This window comes from Pongo abelii, chromosome 20 (genome assembly GCF_028885655.2).
Source record: "Pongo abelii isolate AG06213 chromosome 20, NHGRI_mPonAbe1-v2.0_pri, whole genome shotgun sequence".
Classification (NCBI taxonomy): domain Eukaryota; kingdom Metazoa; phylum Chordata; class Mammalia; order Primates; family Hominidae; genus Pongo; species Pongo abelii.
In genome coordinates this window covers 40,458,301-40,485,138 of record NC_072005.2, presented here as the reverse complement: position 1 = coordinate 40,485,138, position 26,838 = coordinate 40,458,301, and the positions used below count along the sequence as shown (strand labels likewise).

General features: G+C 52.4%; 1 protein-coding gene across 1 annotated transcript; it reads right to left on the bottom strand.

The window, feature by feature from the left end:
- Positions 1–1,485: 1,485 nt before the first annotated feature.
- HPN (hepsin) lies at positions 1,486–26,048 on the bottom strand (the record flags this gene model as incomplete). Its single annotated transcript, NM_001133312.1, is given in 13 exon segments — positions 1,486–1,814; positions 2,031–2,195; positions 2,381–2,523; positions 2,717–2,812; positions 7,254–7,444; positions 7,554–7,719; positions 7,896–7,936; positions 8,069–8,191; positions 8,263–8,392; positions 18,431–18,472; positions 18,556–18,657; positions 25,291–25,360; positions 25,939–26,048. Coding segments are annotated over 12 exon segments (1,254 nt in total). The 3' UTR covers positions 1,486–1,775.
- Between the last annotated feature and the right edge of the window lie 790 nt (positions 26,049–26,838).

Genomic DNA, 26,838 nt, shown 5'->3' with positions numbered 1-26,838 from the left:
ACAAAAGAAGTGAAAATGGCCGGTTCCTGCCTTAACTGATGACATTACCTTGTGAAATTCCTTCTGCTGGCTCAGAAGCTCCCCCACTGAGCACCTTGTGACCCCCACCCCTGCCCGCCAGAGAACAACCCCCTTTGACTGTAATTTTCCACTACCTATCCAAATCCCATAAAATGGCCCCACCCCTCTCTCCCTTCACTGACTCTCTTTTCAGACTCAGCCCGCCTGCACCCAAGTGATTAAAAAGCTTTATTGCTCACACAAAGCCTGTTTGGTGGTCTCTTCACATGGATTCGCATGACACCCAGCACTTTGGGAGGCCGAGGCAGGTGGATCACCTGAGGTCAGGAGTTTGAGACCAGCCTGGCCAACCAACATGGTGACAGCCGGTCTCTACTAAAAATACAAAAATCAGCTGGGCGTGGTGGGGCACGCCTGTAATCCCAGCTACTCGGGAGGCCGAGGCAGGAGAATCGCTTGAACCCAGGAGGCAGAGGTTGCAGTGAGCTAAGATCACGCCACTGCACTCCAACCTGGGAGACAAGAATGAAACTCTGTCTCAAAAAAAAAAAAAAAAAAAGGAAATTGCTTGGGAGCTGTGGTCCATGGGTAATGTATTATAATTGCTATTATTTAAAGTCATGGTAAACAGGCTCCCCCGCTGAGCCTTTCTTCAGCAGAACAGCAGGTTTTCAGCAACACGTGGCTGACTCCAGGCAGGAAACCCCTTAATGTGTCACAATGTTGGGGCAGCAGCGCCCCCTGGTGGCCATCGGGGCTGCATGAGGCTCTACAGAGGCTCTAGAGAAGGGGGTTGGTTCCCTCCCCAGAAGCTGCCCAGATGGAGAAAGGGGTGGGGGGGAGGGTCTCAGGCTGTGTTCCCAGCATCTCCCTGTCTCCACCTTACAGGACGCCGTTTTCCGTGTTGGTTCAAGGTAGATGTCTTTTTTGCTCACTGAGCATCTATTTCCACTTCTGGAAATAGCACCCTATTTCCTTTGGGACTCCCACACTCAGGTCACACGATTCTTGAAGGCCTAGCTCCTCCCACTCCACCCTGCTCCACCCCTACCCCATACATCCGGTGCACAGTGATTTGCCAAGGGATGAGGACGTGACCCAAATCTGTACAATGGGAGCTGGGCCTGGGGTTTTTTTTTTGTTGTTGCCTGGGACTTTTTCTGCAGTGATTGGGAAAGTTTGTGTGGAAGGGGACATCTCTCTCTCTGGTTGTAGGAGAGGCTGCTTGGAAATGAAGCTAACACAGAGTAACACAGATTTGAGAGAGCAGCTGGATCCAGCCGTACCTGAAGCCAATTTGCTCCAGGAAAATTCCAGTGAAGTGAACCAATTAAAATCTTAAATCTCAAATCAGTGGGAACTGAGGGACCCACACTCTCTGTCTGATTTTTGCCAGGTCCTAATTCTTCTCTTTGCTCCTGCCAAAATGTCCTCATTGCTGTGTACATTGATAAGCTCGGAGGACGCATTAATCAAAACCATCTTTATTACTTAAAGAGCATCCCGTCATCAGGGGCACCTAGACAGGAGTCCCAGACAGCAGAACAATATTTACATGGGGGTCAGGAGGGTGAGGTTGGGTGGTCTCAGGGCTGAGTGGGCCCGCCACTGTGGAAGAGAGGACCCTGGAGGGAGGGTGTCCTTGGACCTGTGGACCGGGCCCAAGAAGAAAAACGTCCCATCCTAGGCCTGGCATGGATCCCACCACCAAGATCACCTCGGGCCCTGGAGGCTGCGCAGCGAGAAGCCACCGGTCAGAGCTGGGTCACCATGCCGCTGGCTTCGGAGTGAGTCTGGGGAAAGACAGCTGGGGGCTCCCGAGGTCTGAGAGGCTTCCACGTCCCACCACTAGCTTCCCCTCCCCAGGAACCCTTCAAAGTCCATCTGTTTCCAAGGGGGGCCCTCTTCTAGGCCTGAGCGTAGGTCTCCTAAAACAAATCTCTGCCTCCCTTCCCCCATTAGAGGCCCAAACATCCCCACCCTGGCTCCCATCTGGGCCCAAATTTCACCTTTATGGCCTGGAAGATCCACTCCCGGAAGTCACTGACTTTGGTGTAGACGCCTGGCTTCTGGGCCAGGGCACAGCCAGTGCCCCAGCTCACAATGCCACACAGCCGCCAACGTGGCGTCCGAGAGATGCTGTCCTCACACACAAAGGGACCACCGCTGTCGCCCTGGGAGGGGAGAGGGAGGTCTGGCTGGAGGCCAAGGTGGTTGGACAGGAGGCCCCCCCCGGCATGACATGGGCTGTGGCCCCAGAGCCCTCAGGCTTTTAGATGGGGAGCCCGACCACCCACTCCCCTGCGTCTCCATCCCTGGGGTGGCAGCGGCCGGGGGCTGCCCCTACAGAGTCCCTCACCTGGCAGGCATCAATGCCACCCTCGGGGTAGCCGGCACAGAACATCTTGGGCTTGATCTGGTTTCCATAGAAGTCAGCGCCGTTGCAGACATCATTGCTGATTATGGGGACTCGAGCCTCCTGGAGTACCCCGGCCTGTTGGCCTGGGGGTGTGCGGGCAAGGCTGGCCAGAGCTGGGGGGTGTACACACCCCGCTTCCCTCCTGGTGCCCACCCCATTCCCCTCAGCGTCCCTACTCCTCGTGGTCAAGACTCATCCAACCAGCCAGACTGCCCATCCCCAGCCCAGTTCAGAGTCTCCCAAACGGTGGCATCAGAGGCAGAGGACAGGACTCACCATAGTACTGCGTGTTGCCCCAGCCCGTCACGGTACAGATCTTGCCATCCACCAGGGCCTGGCCGGCAGCTGGGAGGCACACAGGCTGGATGTATTCTGTGAGAGACCATGCTGGTCCAGCCCCCGCTGGCCTGCCCCACCTGGTACAAACCTCTGTCCAGCTGCTACCATGGCCCCTAACACACTCTGCCCTCTGTTCTTTTAAAACAACCACAACAGGCCAGGCACAGTGGCTCATGCCTGTAATCCCAGCGCTTTGGGAGGCCGAGGCAGGAGGATCACTTGATGTCAGGAGTTTGAGACCAGTCTGGCCAACATGGCGAAACCTCATCTCTACTAAAAATACAAAAATTAGCCGGGCATGGTGGCACGCACCTGTAATCCCAGCTACTCGGGAGACTGAGGCAGGAGAATCACTTGAACCCAGGAGGTGGAGGTTGCAGTGAGCCGAGATCACGTCTTTGCACTCCAGCCTGGGTGACAGAGCAAGACTCTGTCTCAAAAACAAACAAACAAAAAAGCCACAACAGAAGTCGCCATGCACCGAGAGCTCATCGCATACTAGGCGCTTTCCTGCACCATTTTCTTTAATGTTTCATCAGCCCAGAGAGGTAGAGTCTACATTATTCCATTTTACAGAGGGGGAAAATGAGGCCAAGTCACGTGTCCAACGTTTCATAACAAGTATGTTTTAACACAGCTTGTTTTCATTTCTAAGCCTGCAGTGTCACCCAGGCCAGAGTGCAGTGGCAGGAACATGGCTCACTGCAGCCTCAACCTCCTGGGCTCAAGCAATCCTCCTGCCTCAGTCTCCCAAAGCACTGGTATTATAGGTGGCAGGCGCCTGTAATCCCAGCTACTCAGGAGGCTGAGGCAGGAGAATCACTTGAACCTGGAAGGCAGAGGTTGCAGGGAGCCGAGATTGCGCCGTTGCACTCCAGCCTGGGTGACAGAGCAAGACTCTGTCTCAAAAAAAAAAGAAAGAGAGAGAGAAGAAAGAAAGAGAGAGAGAGAGAAGAAATAAAAGAGAGAGAGAAAGAAAGAAAGAGAGAGAGAGACACTCCTATCTTGAGACATTTGACTTCCACCTGGCAGAAAATCATAATAATACACACACAGGTCTACAGAGAGAATGGTAACCCTGAGATGTGGTGTCCTTTGTGCAGTGCACAACCTATGCAACGGTTCCTGGCAGCCCTGCCTGTTGCCTGCTGCCTGCTGCCTGCTGATGACATCACCTGCCTGAGTCTTAGAGCTCTCAGATGTAGAATGGAAATAATAATCACTTATCCCCAGAAGTTGTAGTGAGAAATTGGTGAGTCATTGAGTTGCATGCCAGGCAAACAGCAAATGTTCATATAACTAGTAAAAGTATTAAACAACAACAGTAGCAATTGCTGCTAACATTTACCAGTGTTCACTATGTGCTGGCAGTTCTCTAAGCTCTTTACTCATATTAACCCTTTTAATTGTCTCAATAAACCCTAGGAAGTCATTTTACAGATAAGGGAAACTGAGGCACGGTGAGGTGAAGCCATGTGTCCAAGATCACACAGTTGGCAAATACCTGAATCTGACCCCAAAGCCCATGCTGTGAGCCCCTCAACCCTGTGTCTGAAACCCCAGCCGCTTCCACCTGTCTACCTGTCCTCAAAGATGCATCCTTACTCCAATATTAACTCTCTCACTCTTTTCACTAAGGAGAAGGGTGTGGCAATGATCTTGGCTCACTGCAACCTTCACCTCCTGGGTTCGAGTGATTCTCCTGCCTCTGCCTCCAGAGTAGCTGAGACTACAGGCGCCTGCCACTACACCTGGCTAATTTTTGTGTTTTTGGTAAAGATGGGGTTTCACCACGTTGGCCAGGCTGGTCTCGAACTCCTGACCTCAACTGATCTGCCTGCCTCAGCCTCTCAAAGTGCTGGGATTACAGGCGTGAGCCACCGTGTCAGGGCAGGGTTTGGTTTTAAAGAAAAGCATGTATCACTCCCTTCAATGGGAAACCAGTACCACAGATCATGAAAAATAAAATAAACATAAAAATAAACATAATGCGAACCCCAACATGGCCCTGGATTCTCCGTCACCACAGCGTGGGGGCCACAAGCACAGATCCCAGTGCCAGTCCACCTGGGCACAAATCTTTGCCGTTCACCAGCTGTACGAATTTGGGGCATTGTTTGCCTTCTTTGGGTTGGGACCTTTTCCCGGGTGGAAAACAGGATCTTAAGAGAATCCTCCTTACCAGGGTGTGCTGGGGTTGCTGTGAGAACTAAGTGAGTCCATACACAGGACATATTTGGAATGGTGCCTGGCACACAGGAGGCTGCGTGCCAGCATTGGTGTTCACTGCTATGTTTACCAGATTATTTTACTGTGTTGAGTACACTCATCATGTACTCCCTTACTCCCTTTTACTACTTCATTATCATGAACTCGCTATACTTGAATACTCGATCACGAACTCGAATACTGCTCGCTATTACTACTTCATGATCATCATTATCATCGTTATTATTATTATGTTTTGAGACAGGGTCTCGCTCTATCACCCAGGCTAGAATGCAGTGGTGCGATCATGGCTCACTGCAGCCTTGATCTCCTGGGTGATCAGGTGATTCTCCTGCCTCCGCCTTCCAAGTAGCTGGGACCACAGGCGTGCATCACCACGGCCAGTTAATTTTTTTTATTGTTTGTAGAGATGGGGTTTTGCCATTTTGCCCAGGCGAGTCTTGAACTCCTGAGCTCAAGCGATACCCCCGCCTTGACGTGGGATTACATGCCCAGCCTATTTTTATTATTATTATTACACTGTGGCCTGCTGAATCTGAAGCCCAGGGCCTGCTTTTAATCCAAAAGGAAGATGTATGTGTTGGAGAGGTGTTAAGGACACGTTGGCACCCAAGTGAGTCTCAGTAAGACCAAGGGAATACTCCAGGGAATTGCAGAGGGAATGACTCCTAACTTACTTTCTAAATCTGATTCATTCATTTTTTTAACACATTTTCTTTTCATTTTATGAGTTTTTTGGTAACGGCTTGATTGAACTATTATTCACATATTACACAATTCCTTTTAAAGGCACAAGTCACTGGCTTTTTGTACAGTCACAGACAAGTGCAACCATCATCATGATTGACTTAGAATCTTTCATCACCTCGCCAAGAAACCCTGTGTCCTTCACCAGTCACCTCCCAATCTCCCATCCCCACCTCCCACCCTGCCACCATCAGTCAAATTTCTATCTCTACCGATGTGCCTATTCTAGACATCTTTCTTTCCTTTTCTTTTCTTCTTTTCTTCCTTCCTTCCTTTCTTTTCTTTCTCTTTCTTTCTTCTTCTTTTTTTTAACAGACAAGGTTTTGCTCTGTTACCCAGGCTGGAGTGCAGTGGCACAATCTTAGCTCACTGCAGCCTCAAACTCCTGGGCTCAGGTGATCCTCCTGCCTTAGCCTCCTGAGTAACTGGAACTACAGGCATCCGCCACCACACCTAGCTCATTTTTTTAAGTGATGGGGTCTTGCTATGTTGCCTAGGCTGATCTTAAACTCCTGAGCACAAACAATCCCCCCATCGCAGCTGCCCAGAGTGCGGGGATTACAGGCATGAGCCACAATGCCCAGCCTTGGACATTTCATACAAGTGGCATCCTACAGTATGTGGCCTCTGCGGCTGGCTTGTCTCATTCAGCACTGTTCTCAAGTTTCATCCTTGTGGTAGCATGAATCAGCACCTCATTCATTTCTAAGGTCCAATATTCTCCCATTGTATGGATATACCACATTTTTTTGGTTATTTATTTATTTATTTTCGAGATGACAGAGCCTTGCTCTGTCAGCCAGGCTGGAGTGCAGTGGTGTGATCTCGGCTCACTGCAATCTCCACCTCCCGGGTTCAAGCGATTCTCCTGCCTCATCCTCCCGAGTACCTGGGATTACAGGCATATGCCACCACGCCAGGCTAATTTTTGTATTTTTAGTAGAGATGGAGTTTCACCATGTTGGCCAGGCTAATTTTTGTATTTTTAGTAGAGATGGAGTTTCACCATGTTGGTCAGGCTGGTTTCAAACTCCTGACCTCGTGATCCACCCACCTCGGCCTCCCAAAGATTACAGGCATGAGCCACCGCACCCGGCCAATATACCACATTTTCTTTATGCATATGTCCGATGAAACACTCTTGGGCTGTTTCCATCTTTGGGCTATTATGAATAATGCTGCTATGAACATTGATGTACGAGTTTTGGTGCAGACACAGCTTCCATTCATCTTAGGTATATATACCTCCTGTCCTGGGAGTGGAAGTGTTGGGTCCAACGGTAACTTTATGTATACTTCTTGGGGAAATGCTGGCAAGTTTTCCAAATTGGCTGCACTGATTGTTGATAGTTAAGGCCCACTTTGTGCTCCCTCGAGATCATTTCCCTTATTGCCAAGGATGCCTGAACCATAAGTTGATTGCCCTGTGCCCCTGGTCCCCTCCTCTGTCCTCCTGGCCTCAGGTCCTCAAGCCCCAAGGCTCAGCCCTTAGACTTACCTGTGAGGGGCAGGGGGCTGGAGAGGTGGACCAGGGCAATATCGTTGCTGTTCTCCTCGCTGTTGGGGTCCCGAAAGGGAAGATAGCCCCCATGGTAGACCACAGCCTGCACCGCCAGCTGCAGGCCGTGGGGAGAGGCCTGGGCCACGGCACCGGCAAACACTCGCCATCGGGACAGGACCCGGTTCCGCCTACCAGGGAAAGGGGTGGAGGGTCACCTGCCTGGGCACAATCCGCCCCCTCCCCACCGTCTCTCCGCTCCTCTGCCTCCCTATCATCAGCGCCATGGGGGGCACTCACTCTGGGAAGCAGTGGGCGGCTGTCAGCACCCAGTCCCCGGAGAGCAGGGACCCCCCACAAAGGTGTGCTCCATCATAGCGAAGGCTGACTTGCCACGGCCACCGGCCCAAGCTGGTGTCCCGGCCTCCCACGATGCGGTCCACGGGCAGCTTCCTGCGGCCACAGTCTGTGGGACAGGGGTCAGCCGGGGCGGTGACAGGGGACTGGAGCCCAGGTCCCCAGAGCCCAGGCTTGGCCCTGCCCTAGGGGGTCTGAAAGTACACGGCCCCATCCTGGGGAGCTTGAGGGGATGTGGCCTCCCCAAGGGCCTAAAGGAAAGGGTTCTGAGTTTTAGGGTCTCACCTTGGCAGATGGTGGCCAAGAAACGGCCTCTGGGGCAATCACTGGGAGAGATGGGATTGGAGACACAGAAAGAAAGGAAATAGAGACCAGTTAAGACAGGTGGAAGGAAAACGGGGAGAGGGAGTGCCTTGGGGGTCTGAGGTGTTGCCCCACCTGCCTGCTGCCCTCCTCACCACACGGAGATGACCTCCAGCAGCCTCTGGGTGTGGGGCAGCCTCCCCTCGTCCACACAGAAGAAGCCCGACGTGCCGTTCGCGCCCGCCGTTCGCACGTCCAGCTCGGAGTGGGTCAGCGCCCTGGGCGGGGCAGGGGTTAGGCCTGCTCCCCAGCCCCTCCCGGCTCCCACCCCTCCGAGGGCCCCCAGTACCTGAGGAAGCCCATCTCCTCGCAGCTGAGTCCGGCTACCCTGGCGTTGGAGCGCGAGGAGCACAGCAGCCGCCACGTCCCTTCCGTCTTGTCAAAGACCATGAGCCGAGCGTCCGCAGAGCTGACCTGCACTGCAGGGCGACAGGGCCCGGGGCCGCCTGGGTCCCACAGCCAGGCTCCCCACGCGCTTCCCCAGCCAGAGCCCCTCCTGGCCTGTGCTCCAGCCATGTGGTCTAGACGTGAACCCCAGCCCATCGGAGGGTTGCAGCCCCCACATCTGCGATTGCATCTGGAATAATGACTCAAGGACTTTTTTTTTTTTTTTTTTTTTTAAGACAGGGTCTCGCTCTGTTGCCCAGGCTGGAGTGTAGTGGTGTGATCTTGGCTCACTGTAGCCTTGACCTCCCAGACTCAAGAAATCCTCCTACCTCAACCTCCTGAGTAGCTGGGACCACAGGCGTGCACCACCACACCTGGCTAATTTTTGTATTTTTTTTTTTTTTTTTTTGTAGAGACGGGTCTTGCCATGTTGCCCAGGCTGGTCTTGAACTCCTGGGCTCAAGCAGTCTTCCTGCCTCAGCCTCCTAAAATGCTGGGATTACAGGTGGAATTACAGAGCACCATGGCACTCTGCCAGACTCAAGGACTCAGGTCGGACCAATCAACAGCAGCCTTGGGGCTGTGGCCGGCCCCTCGGCGAACCAGGGGAACTTCACTCTCCATTAGAAGTCCTAAGTTGGCTGCTCAGGAGCTGCAGGTCTGGAAGGTGACTTGGACATTCGGGAAGAAAAAAAACCATTTAACCAAGTTCCCAAGAGAATCCAGCACATGAGGCTGGATCTGTTAAGGGTCATCTTCACCCTCTTGAGGGAAAAAGTAAGCTAACGTGGAGGAGAGCCAAGAGATTTCTGACATTTTATTTTATTATTGTATTTTTTGTGGAGAAACTGAAGCTCTTTATTAGTACGTTTGTCATTTGTCTTTTTCCATTTGTCTTTGGCCACACCCTTAACTCATATAAAAAGACCTCTCACTTTATATGTACACAGACAGCATATGGAAAATAGAAGAACAAGTTTGTTGCCAGTTTGTAGATCATAGCCTGGTTTCTTCATATGAACTTTTCCATAGCTATATGGAGTATTATTATTATTATTATATAATATAATATTAATATATTATTATTATATCGAACAGATTAACTCTCCTTCCAGAGTGATTTCTATCTTTTAAAATATGTATTTATTTGGGAGGCCGAGATGGGTGGATCACAAGGTCAGGAGTTCAAGACCAGCCTGGCCAAGATGATGAAACCTCGTCTCTACGAAAACTACAAAAATTAGCCAGGCGTGGTGGCAGGTGCCTGTAATCCCAGCTACTCGGGAGGCTGAGGCAGGAGAATTGCTTGAACCTGGGCAGCAGAGGTTGCAGTAAGCCGAGATCGTGCCACTGCACTCCAGTTTGGGCGACAGAGTGAGACTCCATCTCAAAAAAATATATATATATATGTATTTATTTTATTTTTATTTATTTATTTTTTTGAGACAGAGTCTCACTCTGTTGTCCAGGCTGGTGTGCAATGGTGCAATCTCAGCTCACTGCAACCTCTGCCTCCCGGGTTCAAGCGATTCTTCTGCCTCAGCCTCCCAAGTGGCTGGGATTACAGACATGCACCACCATGCCCAGCTAATTTTTTTGTATTTTAAGTAGAGACGGGGTTTCACCATGTGGGCCAGGCTAGTCTCAAACTCCTGACCTCAGGTGATCTGCCTGCCTCAGCCTCCCAAAGTGCTGGGATTATAGGTGTGAGCCACTGCACCCAGCCTTAAAATATGTATTTATTTTAATTGACAAAATTATATACATTGATGGTGTACAAGATGATGTGAAATATGTATACGTTGTGGAACAGCTATATCAAGCTAATTAACACATGCACTACCCCTTTGTGTGTGGTGAGAACACTTAAAATATCTTTTAGCAATGTTCAAGTATATAATATATTGTTATTAACTATAATCACCATGTTGTTCAATATATCTCTTGAACTTATTTTTCCTGTCTAATGGAAATTTTGAATTATTTGTCCAACAAGACATTTATATGTTTAAATTAAATAATATTTAATCATTTTGGTATAAATACTTCTCATTTCTTAAACTTACCCTTCTATGTTTTATGAAAAATAACTTTAATAATATAGTATAAATAAACATCAATTTTTAATATCAGAATTCATTTCCCATCTGATAACTTTTTTTTTTTTTTTGAGACAGAGTCTCGCTCTGTCACCCAGGCTGGAATGCACTGGTGCAATCTTGGGTCACTGTAACCTCCGCCTCCCGGATTCAAGCCATTCTCCTGCCTCAGCCTCCCGAGTAGCTGGAGCTACAGACATGTGCCACCACACCTGGCTAATTTTTTGTATTTTTAGTAGAGACGGGGTTTCGTCATGTTGGCCAGGCTGGTCTCGAACTCCTGACCTCAAGTGATCTGCCTGTCTTGGCCTCCTAAAGTGCTGGGATGACAGGTGTGAGCCACTGCACCTGGCCCCCATCTGATAACATTTTAAAGGGCCTTGATACAGCCAGGTTTGAAGAACCTCTGTGATTATTGGTTAAGCGAGTTAATCATATCCCCTTTTGTTTTTAGCCAGTTTATTTTTTCTTTTTGTTTTTTGTAGGCTGAAAACCTTTGACTAATACACCAGATTGCCAATCTTGACTATTGCCAGATTGATAATCAATATCCTACAGTCAGAAAGAAAAGAAGAAGAAAAGAAGGAAAGAAAGAAAGAAAACAATAATGATCTTTTATGAAGGACTTGTCAGAGCCTTGAATATGCTAAAGTGCATAATTCTCCAAGCAGAGGATGGAGTATTCATTCATTCACTCAGCAAGCGTTAACTGGACACATACTCCATGCCCAGTGAGGGGTGATGCTGGAGACACAGATGGCCGAGACAGTCCTGGGCTTTGCTTTCGGCAAACCACATTATGGGGGATAGGGAGACAGATGGCCATAAAATGTCACCCAGCCAAATACATCATTACAAATTGTGACATGGGGCAGGGCTGGGATATACGAGAAGGCTAGAGGGAGCTCACGGGAGACTGTTCATGTCTGGGGCTGGTTGGGGGGCAATTTGTGGTGAGAACGGATGTCCCCTGAAACCCCTCAGTCTGTTCCCCACACACCTCAGAGGAACCTGTTAACACCTAAGTCAGGTCACAGACCCTGGGGTATTGATTTCTATTTACCAAACACTTTGTACCTGCCAGGCTCTATTTTAGGCAGTGAACGAATCACCACTGCAATGAACAAATCAGACAAAAACCCCGACCTCTGTGGAGCTCAAAGCTCAGTAGGTGAGACAAATCGAGAAAGGGACAAATAAGTAGGATATATTATGTGTCACAAGATAGGAAGGGGCCACAGAGAAAAATAAAATGCCACCGAGGGAGGGGAGTGCTGGCGTGGAGGGTAGGGTGAGGTTGCACTCTTCAATCGCTGCAAGGAGAGCGTCCCTGGGAAGGTGGTGCAGGAACAAAGACCTGCAGGAGGTGAGAAAGTGTCAGGAGGTGTGTGAGATCAGCACGGAGACAGAGGGACTTGCAGGTGCAAAGATCCCAAGGCTGGTGTGGGGGACTGGGGGGAATGCTCCAGGAACAGTGGGAGGCCGGAGCAGAGTGAGCCAGGGAGGGGCAGATCAGATGGGAGCTAGAAATAGAGCAACATCAGGGCTTTGCTGGTACCTGGTGTGAGGTGCATCCAGGGGAGGGCCCTGACCTGACTCAGGTGGTCACCAGCTCCCTCTGGCTGCAAGTGGGGAACCAGCATGAGCCACTGTACCCGGCCCCCATCTGATAACATTTTAAAGCCTTTTGAGGCAGCCAGGTTTTAAGACCCTCCAGAGTTGCCGGTTAAGTGAGTGAGTCACATCCCCTTTGTGGGATATGATTAGGGGGCAGGGATGGGAGCAGGGAGGCCAGGGAGGAGGCTCTGGGATGTTCAGAGGGGAGGGGAAGGGGGCTGGAGCAGGGTGGGGGCAGTGGAGGGGGAGAAGAGTTCAGATTTTGGAGAGGTTCTGTAGGTGGAGCTGACAGGGTTTCCTGCAAGATCTGATTCATGGGTGACTGGAGGAACTGGGAGGGTAACCGAGGGGTTTGGCCTGAGCCTGAAAAGATGGGGCTGACAGAGATGGGGATGGAGGGAGCAGGTTCAGGGAGAGATCAGCTGTGAACCTCTTTGTCCTTTCCTTTCCTTCTCCCTGCCACCTTTTTTTTTCTTTTTTGAGACAGGGTCTCGCTCCACCACCCAGGCTGGAGTGCAGTGGCACGATCATAGCTCATTGCAGCCTCAACCTCCCGGGCTCAAACGATCCTCCCGCCTCAACCTCCCAAGTAGCTAGGACCACAGGGGCATACCACCACACCCTGCTAATTTGTTTACTTTTTTATGTTAGGATAAAGCTGAGTGACAATAGCCAGGTTAGAACCCAGCAAAGCCTAAGCTAAAAACGCCTTTTAAATTTATTTTTTTCTGTAGAGACAGGGTATTGCTATATTGTCCAGGCTGGTCTCAAACTCCTGGCCTCAAGCAATCCTCCCACCTTGGCCTCCCAAAGTGCTGGGATGGCAGGTGTGAGCCACCGTGCCCAGCCTTTTTCTCCTTTTCTCAGGAGCCTCCTGCCTGGCCTGGGTTCTGAGAGTGCATTCTGGGAAACTGAGTCAAACGAAAACTTGTTTTTGCATCCTCTTAGAAGGAACCTGGTGAGGCCACACACCAGCTGAGGGGTCTTCCCACAGCCCCGCAGGTCAGCACAAGGAGAAGCAGGACTTCCAAGTAGAACTCTCCCCAGCTGAAGACCTACTGTGTGCCCGGGGCTAGGCTACCTCTGCCCCACCATCAACCAAGGCCTCGTCGCATGCCCCAGGAGCCACAAAGATCATCCCCAATTTCCAGACGGGGAACCTGAAGCTCAGAGACGTGGGGTGGCTTCCCCAACATCACCAAGTGCACGAAAAGCAGGGAGAGAGGATTCGAAATCAGGTCTGAGTGACTTCAAACCCCAAGCTTTTAACATTGCCCGGGACAGCCTCTCAAGAGGCTTCCCCTCTGGAGGGTTAAACAACAGCATAGTAATAATAGCACTGGCTACGTTTACTGGGGAGTGTCAGTGGGCTGGCCCCATGCTATGCATCCTATCCAGGTGGCTCTCTGAATCCCACAACCATCCTCGGAGATAGTGACCACTTCAGTTTTGTTTGTTTGTTTGTTTTTGAGACATAATCTCGCTCTGTTGCTCAGGCTGGAGTGCAGTGGCGTGATCTCGGCTCACTGCAACCTCTGCCTCCCGGGTTCAAGCGATCCTCCTGCCTCAGCCTCCCGAGTAGCTGGGACTACAGGCGCATGCTACCACGCCCGGCTAACTTTTGTGTTCGTAGTAGAAACAGGGTTTCACCATGTTGGCCAGGCTGGTCTTGAACTCCTGGCCTCAGGTGATCCACCTGACTCGGCCTCCCAAAGTGTTGGGATTACAGGCATGAGCCACCGTGCCCAGCCAATAGTGACCACTTCTATGCCCATCTTACAGATGGGAAAACTAAGCCTCAGAGGAATAAACCTGCCCAGGGGCACACGGCTAACCAGCAAAACCGGGACTTGAACCCAGACCTGCATATTCCCTGTTCCTTCTGTGGGTCTCATACAAACCCTTGCCTGTCTCCCTGCCTAATATATTCAGCTACGGCCAGCACTGAAAAGCCACCTGGCTGGCCTGCCTTAATGATGGCCTCCTGCTCTGGGGTTAGGGCAGGGAACGCCTGGCACCTCTGGCTGTGGGGTCCTCATCACCCCATGAATTCCAAGGCCAAGGCTCAGGGTTTGAAACACCAACTGGGGCGAGGAGGGGGGTGGATTCTTATTTTATTTTATTCTATTTTAAGTTTGTTTTGAGATGGAGTCTTGCTCTGTCTCCCAGGCTAGAGTGCAGTGGCACGATCTCAGCTCACTGCAACTTCTGCCTCCTGAGTTCAAGCGATTCTCATGCCTCAGCCTCCCAAATAGCTGGGATTACAGGCACCAGCCACCACGCCCGGCTAATTTTTGTATTTTTAGTAGAGATGGGGTTTTGCCATGTTGGCCAGGCTGGTCTCCTGACCTCAAGCGATCTGCCCATTTGGGCCTCCCAAAGTGCTGGGATTACAGGTGTGAGCCGCCGCACCGGCCTGGCCTGCCTTAATTACGGTCTCCTGCTCTGGGGTTGGCGCAGGGAATGCCTGGCACCTCTAGCTGGGGGGTCCTCATCACCCCCATGAAAGCCAAGTTTGGAGTTTGAAACACCAGCTGGGGCAGGGAGAGGGGTGGATTCTTATTTTAAAATGACTGTTAACTGCTCTGGAAATGTGATTTCCAGAAAGTGTGAGGTTTTAGGGGGGAAAAATCACTTTATAGATGTGTGTTGGGGGAGATGGGAGTGGGGAGAGAACATCAAATGTCCCCTCTGGCTATTTTTAAAGTCACACTCTCTGCTGCTGTTTCTCACTTTTAAATTCTTTATTCATGTTCCTATCATTTCAGGCAACACAAAAAGGATGTTCTGGGTCACCTGGTGTGCCTGCCAAGTTGTTGGATATATTTAGAAGTGTGAAAATCCCAGGAAAAAAAAAAGCGAGGTGGGGATACAAGCTTGGGGTTGTTTTTGTTTGTTTGTTTGTTTCATCATTTCCCTGAGTTGTTGAAAAACCCAAGTACCTCTGCAGGGCGGGGGCGTGGCGCTGGCCAGAGCCGGGTGTGAGTGGTGGCCTCGCTCCTTTCCAGCTGGAGGCCCATGACTCTCTAGTTCATCTCAGTGTTTTGGCTTTGGGTGCATTCATAACTCAAGGATTTCCTGAGCACCTACTATGTGCCAGGCACCGTCTGACCACAAAAGGTCCCTGCCCTCCTGGAGTTCGCCAGGAGTAAATAATTCACAATGAGTGAGGAGGGTTTTACTGGGGTGGCAGGGACACCACCATAGGGTCTGGAAGTCCAGGAAGATCTTGCTCAAGAAATTTCAAGAAAGAATTTCAAGAGTGAGATACAAAAGCCAATGTCCATTGTGCTGGCTAAGAGACAAGTACTGCACAGCTTTTTTAAATTAATTAATTTTTTTTTTTTTTGAGACAGAGTCTTACTCTGTCGCCCAGGCTGGAGTGCAGTGGCGTGATCTCAGTTCACTGCAACCTGCAACCTGCGCCTCCTGGGTTCAAACAGTTCTCCTGCCTCAGCCTCCTGAGTAGCTGGGATTACAGGCGCCTGCCACCATGCCTGACCAATTTTTGTGTTTTTAGTAGAGATGAGGTTTCACCATGTTGGCCAAGCTGGTCTCGAACTCCTGACCTCAGGTGATCTGCCCGCCTCGGCCTCCCAAAGTGCTGGGATTACAGGGGTGAGCCACCGCAACCCGTCCAAGTACTGCACAGATTTTTATCTCCTCTTATTCTCACTGATTCTTCTTACCCCCATCTCACAGATGAGGAAACTGAGGCTCGGAGAGGGTAGGGACTGGTGGGAGGCCCCACAGCTCAGAAGGAACTGTGCAGAACTGAAATCTGCCTCTAGGTGTGAGCTAGAAAGAAGTGGGTGAGTAGAGACTTCTGTGTGAGCAGGTCATTTGAGCGAGGGACTGGGCCCCGAGGGTGCTAGAAGCCAGTGTGAGGTGGGGGTGGAGAGGGGCATCCACACTAGGAGCCTTGGAGCCTGTGATGGGTTGGGATTTTATCTCAATGCCACGTGTTGTCACGGAGGGGCTTTTGGCAGGGGCGTGATCCCTTCGCTCTGTCTCTTATCTGATGTGTGGTCGGCCTCGGGCAAGTCAGTTTGTTTCACTGGGACTCAATTTCCCCCAAATGCAAAATGTTGGGATGTAACAGCTCTAACTTCATAGGCCTACTGGGTAAAGGCTGCCGCCAGGGCCTGGCATATGTTAGTCTTTACTATGGCAATGAATTCAGCTGTTCTTTTTTTTTTTTCTTTTAACAAGCAATCAAGTGTAGACATTATATACAGTTACTACACAGGCTGCCTGGGTTCAAATCCCAGCCCTGACACTGACTAGCTCCATGACCCAGGGCAAGTCACTCAGCCTTTCTGTGCCTCAGCGTCCCCATAGGAAAATGGGTTGTGGTGGTGTGCACCTGTAATCCCTGCACTTTGGGAGGCTGATCTGAGAGGACTTCTTTGAGCTCAGGAGTTCAAGATCAGACTGGGCAACATAGCAAGATCCCATCTCTACTAAAAATTTAAAAAATGAGGTTGGGTGTGGTGGCTCATGCCTGTAGTCCCAGCACTTTGGGAGGCCGAGACGGGTTGATCACCTGAGGTCAGGAGTTTGAGACCATCCCGGCCAACATGGTGAAACCCCGTCTCTACTAAAAATACAAAAGTCAGCTGGGCATAGTGGCACATGACTGTAGTCCCAGCTACTCAGGAGGCTGAGGCAGGAGAATCGCTTGAACCTGGGAGATGGAGATTGCAGTGAGCCGAGATTGCACCACAGCACTCCTGCCTGGGCGACAGAGCGAGACTCCAGCTCAAAAAGATAAAAATAACAATAATTTTGTTATTGACAAAATAATTTTGTGTAGGCATGGTGGCATTAGCCTATAGTCCCAGCTACTCAGAAGGCTGAGATGGGAGGATTGCTTGAGCCCGGGAGATGTAGGTTACAATGAGCTAAGATCGTGCCACTGCACTCCAGCCTGGGCGACAGAGCAAGACCCTATCTCAAAAAAAAAAAAAAAAAAGAAAGAAAAAAAAGAAAATTAAAAAACAGGTTATTGTGAAGACTTAATGAGTTGATACCATAAGGTCCCAAGGCCTTGCCTGGTGCATACAAATGCTAAGTGCTGGTAATGATGATTAATGTTGATGTTGGCTTTTCTTGTCTGGATTTTCATTTCTGATTTTAGTGTGAACTGAATCCTTTATGGAATTAGATGAGGCTCACAGACATGAAAAATACATCCTACTACCCAACTTCCCCTTTTTTCCTGCTGTCCTGCATCAGGGAATGGCAGCTTGAAGTTGGCATTTGGGAAGATTCATTCATTCATCCCACAGTTAGTTTCTTTATCTATTTATTTGTGTGGCCATTCATTCCACATGCCTGCAGACACACTTACAGTGGATAAGTCTAAGAGCTGTTCCTGGCCCCTCGTTCCCCAGCTGCATGTCCTCTCTGGTCCTCATTTTGCACATCTGTAAAATGGAGCTAATACCAGGGACAGGCGCGGTGGCTCACGTCTGTAATCCCAGCACTTTGGGAGGCTGAGGCGGGTGGATCACAAGGTCAGGAGATCGAGACCGTCCTGGCCAACATGGTGAAACCCCATCTCTACTAAAAATACAAAAAATTAGCCGGGCATGGTGGCACACGCCTGTATTCCCAGGTACTTGGGAAGCTGAAGCAGGAGAATCGCTTGAACCTGGGAGGCGGAGGTTGCAGTGAGCTGAGACCGCACCATTGCACTCTAGCCTGGGTGACAGAGCAAGACTTTTTTTTTTTTTTAAACAAACAAACAAAAAACTACCTCCTAGGAGAGTTAGAAGGGCCCACTGAATTTATACCATGCCTCCCCAAGATGTTTTCACCATGCCCCGCAGTAAGAAACACACTTTTACATCCTGATGTAGCCCATAGCTCTGTGGTCTGGGGCAAACTACCACATTGCTCAAAGCCTCAGTTTCCCCATCTGTAAAACAGGGAGAATAACAGTCCCACCCTCACAGTGTGGGGATGCAGTGGAATTACATGTATATGGATGCAAAAAACAAACAAACAAACAAAAATTAGCAAACCTTTAGTTACTGAGAGATGCACTGTGATAGTCTGTAATGTAATCTATTTCATACTTTAAAAAAAAGCATGGTTTTCCAACTCACTAATTTAATTTTATGAGGCACTCATGAGTAATACACTGGTGTCTGAAAAAGTCTGGGTTAGACATGTGGAGTGCTTAGAATAGTGCCTGGTACATAGCAGGCACTCGATACAAATGCACTATTATGATTAGCATTTCTGCATGCATTTGTACATTTATTCAACAAATACGCTTGTTGAGCTCCCGCCAGATACATGTGTCCTCCAGGGCTCCCCCAGAGGGTCCCAGCCTGCTCCACTCACCTGGGTACAGCGGCTCCTGGTCACTCCTGAGGAGAACAGCCACTGCAGAGAAGGGAGGGGTGAGGGCAGGCAGGCTGGAGGCTGCAGGGGCCAGGGGAGGTCAGAGGTACAGGAACCGCTCTCACCAATGGCCCAGGATGCCGCCCCGATGGCTGTCAGAAGTAGCAGGGTCCCCGCAGTGAGAGCTGCCACCTTGGGTCTGGAGCAGCATGGCACAGTCCGGCCACCTGCAACAGACACCATGCTGGGGCCACAGCCAGGCCTGTCCTCATTGCGGCAGGGTCTGGGCCCGAGGCCAGCTCTGCCCTGCCCCCAGGGCTAACTTAGTATGCCCAAGCATGCCCTCCCCAGGCCCAGTTTCCCGGGGCTGGCAGTTGACAGGGCTGTTCCTCCCCTGCCGTGTGAACAACCAGGTGCCCAGCTTCCCCAGGGTTCCAGCTGGGAGGGGGGCATGGCCGGGCCACCTGCCACGGTCTCCACCTCCACCCTGCACTTTCCTGGCACTTAGGGAATGTCTCCTCCCCAGTGACACTGTGCTTTTGTATTTCTGTCTTTGCTTTGGGCCATCTCTTCTTGGGACTGTGACCCCCAACCTTTGCCCTCTTGGTAGCTCTCTTCCCTGCCGCTGGCATTTCCTCGCTGCCTCAGTTGTTTCTGCTGTTCTAGACGCTTTGCCCCTAGATACCCCCTAAATCAGACCTCTCTCATGGTACCCAGTTGCAAGATCAAATTTGCCCCTCCACTTGAAAATCTGCCAGCCTCATTTTATTTTATGTATTAATTTTTTTAGCGACGTGGTCTTGCTGTGTTGCCCAGGCTGGTCTCAAACTCCTGGGCTGAAGCGATCTTCCTTCCTCAGCCTCCCAAAGGGCTGAGATTACAGGAGTGGGCCACTGCGTCTGGCCAGCCTCATTTAAAAATATTGACCCTACCCCTTCCTAGCTGGAACCTAAGGCAGGTGCCATCATATCTTTGAGCCTCAACTTTCTTATCTATTAAATGGGCATCCACTGAGCACCTACTTCTAAAAATAATAATTTAAAGTTATTTTCAAGAAGAAGAAGAATAGCTCAAATTGTATTGATGCCTCCTAGGTGCTAAGCACCGCTCTAAATACATTAGTTCACTTAGTCCTTATTTCAGTCCCACAACTATGATTCCTGTTTTTCGGATAGCTCAGAGAAGTGGGGTCACGTGCCCACAGTGACAGCCTGGAAGAGGCAGAGCAGCGTCCAGAACCCTGGGCAGGTTTGATGCCAGGTCCCCTGTGTACAGCCACGAAGCCATCCTGGCTCTCACTGTGCGGAAGTGCCTGGCACATAGGAAGTTCTCTATAAATGCTTTATAAATCATTAGAGCTGTGTGGGCCTGAGCAACTCCCCTCCCCTCTCTGAGCCTCAGCCTCAGTTTTTTTTTTCTTTTCTTTCTCTCTTTCTTTCTTTCTTTTTTTTTTTTTTTTTTGAGACAGGGTCTCACTGTGCTGCCCAGGCTGGAGTGCAGTGGCGCGATCATGGCACACTGCAGTCTCAAGCGCTCAGGCTCAGGTAATTCTGAGCCTCCTGAGTAGCTGGGATTATAGGCACACACCACCACACCTGGCTAATTTTTGTATTTTTTATAGAGACGGAGTTTGCCATGTTGGCCAGGCTGGTCGTGAACTCCTAGACTCAAGCTATCTGCTTGCCTCAGCCTCCCAAACAAAGTGTTGGGTTTGCAGGCGTGAGCCACCGCGCCTGACCCTCAGTTTTTTCATCAGCCTAAAGAAGCTTTATTTGTTTACCATCCTACTGAACATCCGCTGTGTGCCTAGCACCTTTCTAGGTTCTGGGAACATAACCCAAAGAAGACAGAGAAGGTTACGGCTCTCAGGGGTTCACGTTCTCATGCGTGTAGGTGGGGAGTGGGAGACATTAACAAGTAAACAAGTAAATGAACCTGATAATTTCCAGATTGTGGCAGAGGCTGTGAAGAAAACCGTGCAGGCTGGGGCAGCAGGTGGGCTTCTGCAAGGGGATCAGGGATCACAGGGCCTCCCATAGAGGAGACTTCTAAGCTAAGCTCTGAAAGGTGAGGTGCCAGCCATGCACAGACCGCAAGGAAGGGCACTGTGGGCAGAGGGAACAGCACAGGCAAAGGCCTTGAGGCAAGAATAAGCAGGCTCTGTTATGTCAGAGGCTGGAGAGGCCATCGAGACGGCCAGATGGCCGGAGCTTGGGGGAGGTAGTGGAAACCAAGGCTGGGGCCAGCTGGGGAGGCCTGGTGACACAAGAAAAGGGATTTTATTCCCAGGGCAAAGAGGTCCTGGAGATTAAAAGTCAACTCCTAGCCGGGCTCGGTGGCTCACACCTGTAATCCCAGCACTTTGGGAGGCCGAGGCGGGCGGATCACGAGGTCAGGAGATCGAGACCATCCTGGCTAACACGGTGAAACCCTGTCTCTACTAAGAATATGAAAAATTAGCCGGGTGCAGTGGCAGGCACCTGTAGTCCCAGCTACTCGGGAGGCTGAGGCAGGAGAATGGCGTGAACCCGGGAGGCAGAGCTTGCAGTGAGCCAAGATCGCGCCACTGCACTTCAGCTTGGGCGACAGAGCGAGACTCCGTCTCAAAAAATAAATAAATAAATACATAAATAAATAAAAGCCAACCCCTTCACTAGGGATTATAAGAGGGCCAAAGAGTAAAGGCTGCTGAAAGCCTTCAGCTGGGCCTGGCTTGGGCTCAACTGCCCTTGGCAGCTGCAAAGCACCCCCAAGGCGGCAGGAGCTCCCAGCTCGCCCATCTGCACCCATGGCGGTGTGGCTGGTTAGCCCGGCACCAGGCCAGCACCCAGAACAGAGCAGGGAGTGGTCTAGGACCTTCCTGGTGTGGCCATTATCTGGGTGTCTTAAGAATTTGAGAGCTCAGACTGGGCAGGCACGGTGGCTCATGCCTGTAATCCCGGCCCTTTGGGAGGCTGAGGCAGGTGGATCACTTGAGGTCAGGAGCTCCAGACCAGCCTGGCCAACATGGTGAAACCCAATATCTACTAAAAATACAAAAATTAGCTGGGTGTGGTGGCGGGCACCTGTAGTCCCAGCTACTCGGGAAGCTGAGGCAGGAGAATCGCTTGAACCCGGGAGGTGGAGGTTGCAGTGAACCAAGATTGCACCACTGTACTCTAGCCTGGGCAACAGAGCGAGACTCTGTCTAAAAAAAAAAAAAAAAATTGAAAGCTCAGTGGCTCCCATCAAGGCATGAGGAAACACTCTCCTCCCCAAAAGAGGCCCCAGTGGGCCAGACCAGCCCAACTACTGCCGGCTGACCCCTGCCTGTCCTGCGAGGGGCTCTCAGGCCTGCCCCCCAACTCTGCCCAGGACCACTCTCCAGGTTCCAGCAGGAGGTCTTGGCTCCTGACAGCCACTGGGCTGGTCTTGCTTCCTTTGTTTTCAGCTGTGCCTGCCAGGGCTCTAGGCCACGCAGAATACAGCTTAGAGGCCTTGGCACATCTGGTGGGACAGGAAGCAATGCCACTATGTATGTGTCTCCTAGGGTGAGAGGAAGAACCTCCTTCCATGCTGTGTGGTTCAGAGGACTTCAGCGCCTCCAGTGGGACAGGAAGCATCTGCATCCTGGGGTTCCCCCAGTATGAGAGGTACCCTCCCTGCATGTCTCTATTGGGACAGGCAGCATCCTCATCTGGCCCGGGGTGTGGGACGCATCCTCATCCTCCCTGCGTGTCTCTACTGGGATAGGCAGCATGTCATCATCAATTCTTTGATCCCAGCAGCAGGGCCATGTCCCTTGGTAAGCCAGACCTCCCCCACCCCCATGTCTCCCTGAGACTCTCTGCCCCTGCTTCTCCAGGCCCCTCCGGATGCCTCGGGTCTTCTCATAGGTCAGTTCTTCCGCCTCCACCATTTGGGTGTGAAGACCCCCACACGTGACACCTTTGGCTCTCTGGCTCTGAAAATCCACTCAACTGGTGGCTCCGTGTCTCGGGCCTCATCTTACATGACTGCAGCTTCCTGAATAAATGCTCTCCTCTTTGGACTTCTGGAACACCACGCACACCTGATTTTCCTTCCCGTCTCTGAGGCTGCTGTCTCCACCCACCCTCTACCTACTCCGTAAAATCCGGAGTTTGTAGGGCTGGCCGCAGCCTCCCCCTACTCCTCCCTGCCCCTAAGTCTGTCTCACCCACCTCTGTGGACTCAGTTTCCCCTCTGTCCCCAGCCCTAGACCCTCTTCCAGGTCCCAGGTCAGGGCTCCTGCAGTCCTTTAAATACCTTTTAAATACCTTTCCCTGGGACCTCCTAGTCCCTTTGCCCCTACCAGGTCCCAGAATGGCCTCAATGTCTCCCCAAGTATATTCTTCCTCCCAGGTCCTGTCTCAGAGGCCCTCACTCCTAGGACCATCCCCATCTGCATAACATTCCCCTCCCCCCACAGCCTGCCAATCCTCCTGAGTGACTCTCCTTCTCCCGGTTCCTTCTTTCCCTCCATCTGCACCTTGCTCCGGCCCCATCCAACCGCTGGGCTCAGTCTCCCTTCTAGCGCACCCTCCACACGGAGGCTTGGGGAACCTACTGAGACACGAAATCCAACCTGTCCCCTCTTTACCTATAGAACCCTCTGTGACTCCCTAGTACCCCCCGGACAGCTTAAGTCCCTCAGCCTGGCATTTCCAGCCCCACTAGGGTATAAGCATGGCTTTTAGAGATTTGGGAGTATGTTTCCCCCCAATTCCCAGACAACCATGTGGGTCATTATCAGGCACCAGAGAGAGCTTCCAAAAAGCAACCCAAACAGTAGAACTTGTAAAATACAAGTTAGACAAGAGAAGCAGGGACTAACCACTGGCGCCACCTTGTGGAGAGACCTGGCACTGCGAGGAATTGGCCGGCTCTTCCCCAAAACAGTCCCACCCCTGCCTGGTCCAGCTTGCACACCTCTTCTCCCACCCAGCTCCACTTCCAACTTCACCTCCAGAAATACCACAACTGGCTATGTGCACACCAGCGCTGTGTCACCTTCCAGCTTCCCAGAGAAGAGCAAGAGCCTTGCTCTTCCCTCTGCCTGGCATCCTTGGAATTGCAACTCCAGTATCACCTCCTCCAATTCCAAGTTCCCAGGCAGCACCAAGAAGACAGCAGCAATAACAGTGACACCAACAACAGCAGCCGCTGCAGCCACAACGGCTCTCCAAATCACACACGGACGCACCGCCCTACCCTAACCCCGTCCAGTCCTGCACAGCATCCTTAAATCCTTGCAGCTGTTCACGAGGAAGGCCCCATCGCCATCACCCCCAGTTTACAGATGAGAAAAGGAGGCCCAAAGTCTGGCAGCCACCAAACCCGGGTCATCCGGCAAGTAAGCGCAGAATCGGAACCCTTCAGCATCTGTGTCCAGGTTCGACCCCCACACCCCTAGCCCTGACAGCAGGACTCCCCTCCGAGACCAGCCCGGAGCTGCCAGGGAGGCACCAGAGCCCACTTTGTGTCTGTTTCTCTTTGTACCCAGGCCATCTCTGTCCATCCGGGCATTTTCTGCTTTTCTTCCCTGGCTCATTCACCCTTGGGCCCAAGCCCTGGTGCTGTCCTTCCAGCAGCTCCAGGAAAGAGATTGTCCCCAAGGAGCTGGACTCTGTCATCCACCTGCTAGGCTAGGGTGCAATGCCTTCTCCTGAGTAACTGGGAGCCTGGGTTCCTTCTGGACCGCAGCTGAATGATTTGGGGTCTGAATTGCCAGCTGTGCCGAGACCCAAGGAGGCCAGAGATCGGAACTAATCATTTCAGCCAACACGCTCAGTGCTTCCTGCCCATCCTGGCATTTCAGGCCTCGCCCCACGCTGTTGGACATGCACTGTCACCCTCTCCATTTCACAGATGAGAGAATGGAGGCCCAGGGAGAACACGCCATCTGTCCAGAGCCACACAGCTAGAAAGTGCTACTGCCCAGGAATGAGCCCGGCTAGCCTGGTTGCAGGAAGAAGAGAGGGAGTCAGCCCCAGCTAGGGGAAGGTAGAAAGAACAAGCCACCCCTCCATACGCCCCTCCAGCTGGGTATCATGTGTGAGAGGTAGAAAGGAAGCCAGGCTAGCCGGGGGCTGCCCAGAGACTCCCAAGGGCCAGCAACTCCATGATGCAGTCTCTCTCTATCATCCATATGGTGGTTTCTCTGCCGTCTCTCCCCTCTCCATCCATCCAGGCCCAGTCCAAAGTCCTCCCTCTGCTCTTTTGCCCACAGAGCCAGGAGGTGGAGGAATGTCTGGAATCGGTGGGGGTCCTGGGTCTCTGGGACTCTGAGTCTGCCAACCTTTGTCATGACAGCTCTGCTTGATGGCATGCGTCTTATATGCAGAGCCCCAGACCAGTGCCTGGTGTGTGTCATGCACTCAACAACCTCACAGAGGGAGGACTCGGATCCATGCTTGACCCAGAGGGAGACCAAAGCCCTGAGAATAATGTCACTTGCAGAAGATCACACAGCAAAAAAGGTGGCAAGAGCAAATTCAAATGCAAGCCTGTGTGTTTGACTTCAAAACTGTGTCCTTAACTATGACAGCTACAGCCTCCCTGCCTCAGCCCCAGTAGAGGACAAGTCCTGAGTCAGCTGAGAAATCACTGGGGGATGAGGGGAAACTGAGGCAGTGTGCCAGGAAGGTCATATAGGGTAGAAGAGAGGCTGGTGGTGGCACAGCTGCACAGAAAATGTGGTTAATAGTTAATCAGGTGCAGGAGGACTAAGAGGGGGTGGGGATGCATCTGGGAGGGGTGCCCAGAGAGATGGGGCTCCGAAGAGTAGAGGGTAGAGAAGAGAGCACAGAGGGTGGGGCGCCAGGCAGAGCCAAAGCTGGGGCTCAGGGAAGGGGACTCACCCTCCTTCTGCGCCATGTCACCGCCTCTTGTTAATGATTCCCTGGCTGACCTCCTGGGCCAGGGTGGGACCTGTGAGGAGATGGACGGGGAGGCAGGGCCTGGGGGAGCCCAGCCCAGCCCAGTCCTGGCGCCCCCAGTCCCAGGCGTCCATCCAGGCAGGCTGTAGGGACTGGGCCTTGGCCAGAGCACGCCGTGATCACGGACGCAGATTGGGCTGGGTTCAAGGATGGGGTCAGTGTCTGACCAGCAGCGGGGGGACGCCTGGATTTGCAGGGATGGGGACCCCCATGCCTGAACCCGGTGGAGCAGGGGACTGAGGATCCGGGTTTGAGGGAGGAGACAGCTGAGGACCTGAAATCATGTCTTGGGAAAGGAGGAATTTGGGGGCCAGGACTCCTTAGTATGAGGGAGGAGGGGCCTGAGGGCTGGAACTCCTGGGTCTGGGGAGGAAAGGACTGGGGTCCAACCGCTGAGTCTGAAGGAAGAGCAGGCCAGAACACCTAGGTGCTTGGGGGGACGTCATAGTGCCCCCTCTTCAGGTCCCCAGGAACCCCTCTATTAGGAGGTGGGCATTAGGCTGGGTGGGGGGATGAGGGAACCCCTGTCCTCAGGGCTGGAACTGTGAGTCTGGGGACCCTTGTCCTTACCCTGGGGTCCAGCAGGTGGGGGCGGAGCCTCGAGGTGGTGCCGGGGTCGGGTCAGTCTCCAGGCCTGGGCAGGAGCATGGTGGCCCCGCAGCAGCGGGCGGCCTGGAGGCAGAGGCGGTGGCGTGGGGCCTGCTAGGCCAGGCTGCCTCACCTGAGGAGGAGGGGGCTGGGCGAGGGGCGGGCGAAGGGGCGTGGAGGGGCCGGACCATTCGATTGGCAGCGCTGGAGGCCACCTGGCTGATGGGGCCGGGCTTACGGGGGCTGGACCAGGCGGGCCCAGCTACGGGGCTCGCCTTGGACCTCCAGGGGGACCCAGGTGTGCCTGTCTGCGGGGATGTGGGAACAGGGACAGGCCTGGCTGGAGGCTGGGGGTTTAGGGAGAAAGTGCAGGCTGAAGGGTGGGGGTCTGACCAGAAGAGATCAGATGGAGGGCCCCAGTTGCCCTAAGCCCACTCCACCCTAGCCCAGTGACCCCTTCCCCCCGGCCCTTTCTGCGTCCTCCAGCCCCAGGTCCTGGCTGTGCCCGCCACTTGCTGCACCTCTGCCTAATTCCTGCCCAATTCCTGGGCCCCAACCCCAGCCCCAGCCTCTCCCGCCTGCCCTGCTCATCCTGCCCCGGCCCCTCCCCCGCTGGCTTCCTACAAGTCACGGGGCTGGTTTGCTTTGGCAGCCTCCGCCCGGCCGCGGTGACCTCTGGAGCCAGAAAGTCCTAGCACTAGATAGGGGGGATGGGGGGCTTGGCCCGGAAAAAACAGCGCTAAGGGCAGAGGCCCAGGCCAAGTGGCCGGAAGCGTCCGCGGGCAGATAACACACTGTCCCGCCAGCAGCCAGGCGCGGTCTACGTCAGACCCAGAGCCAGGTAAACACCAGACGTGCAGGGTCACCGCCAGACACCTGCCC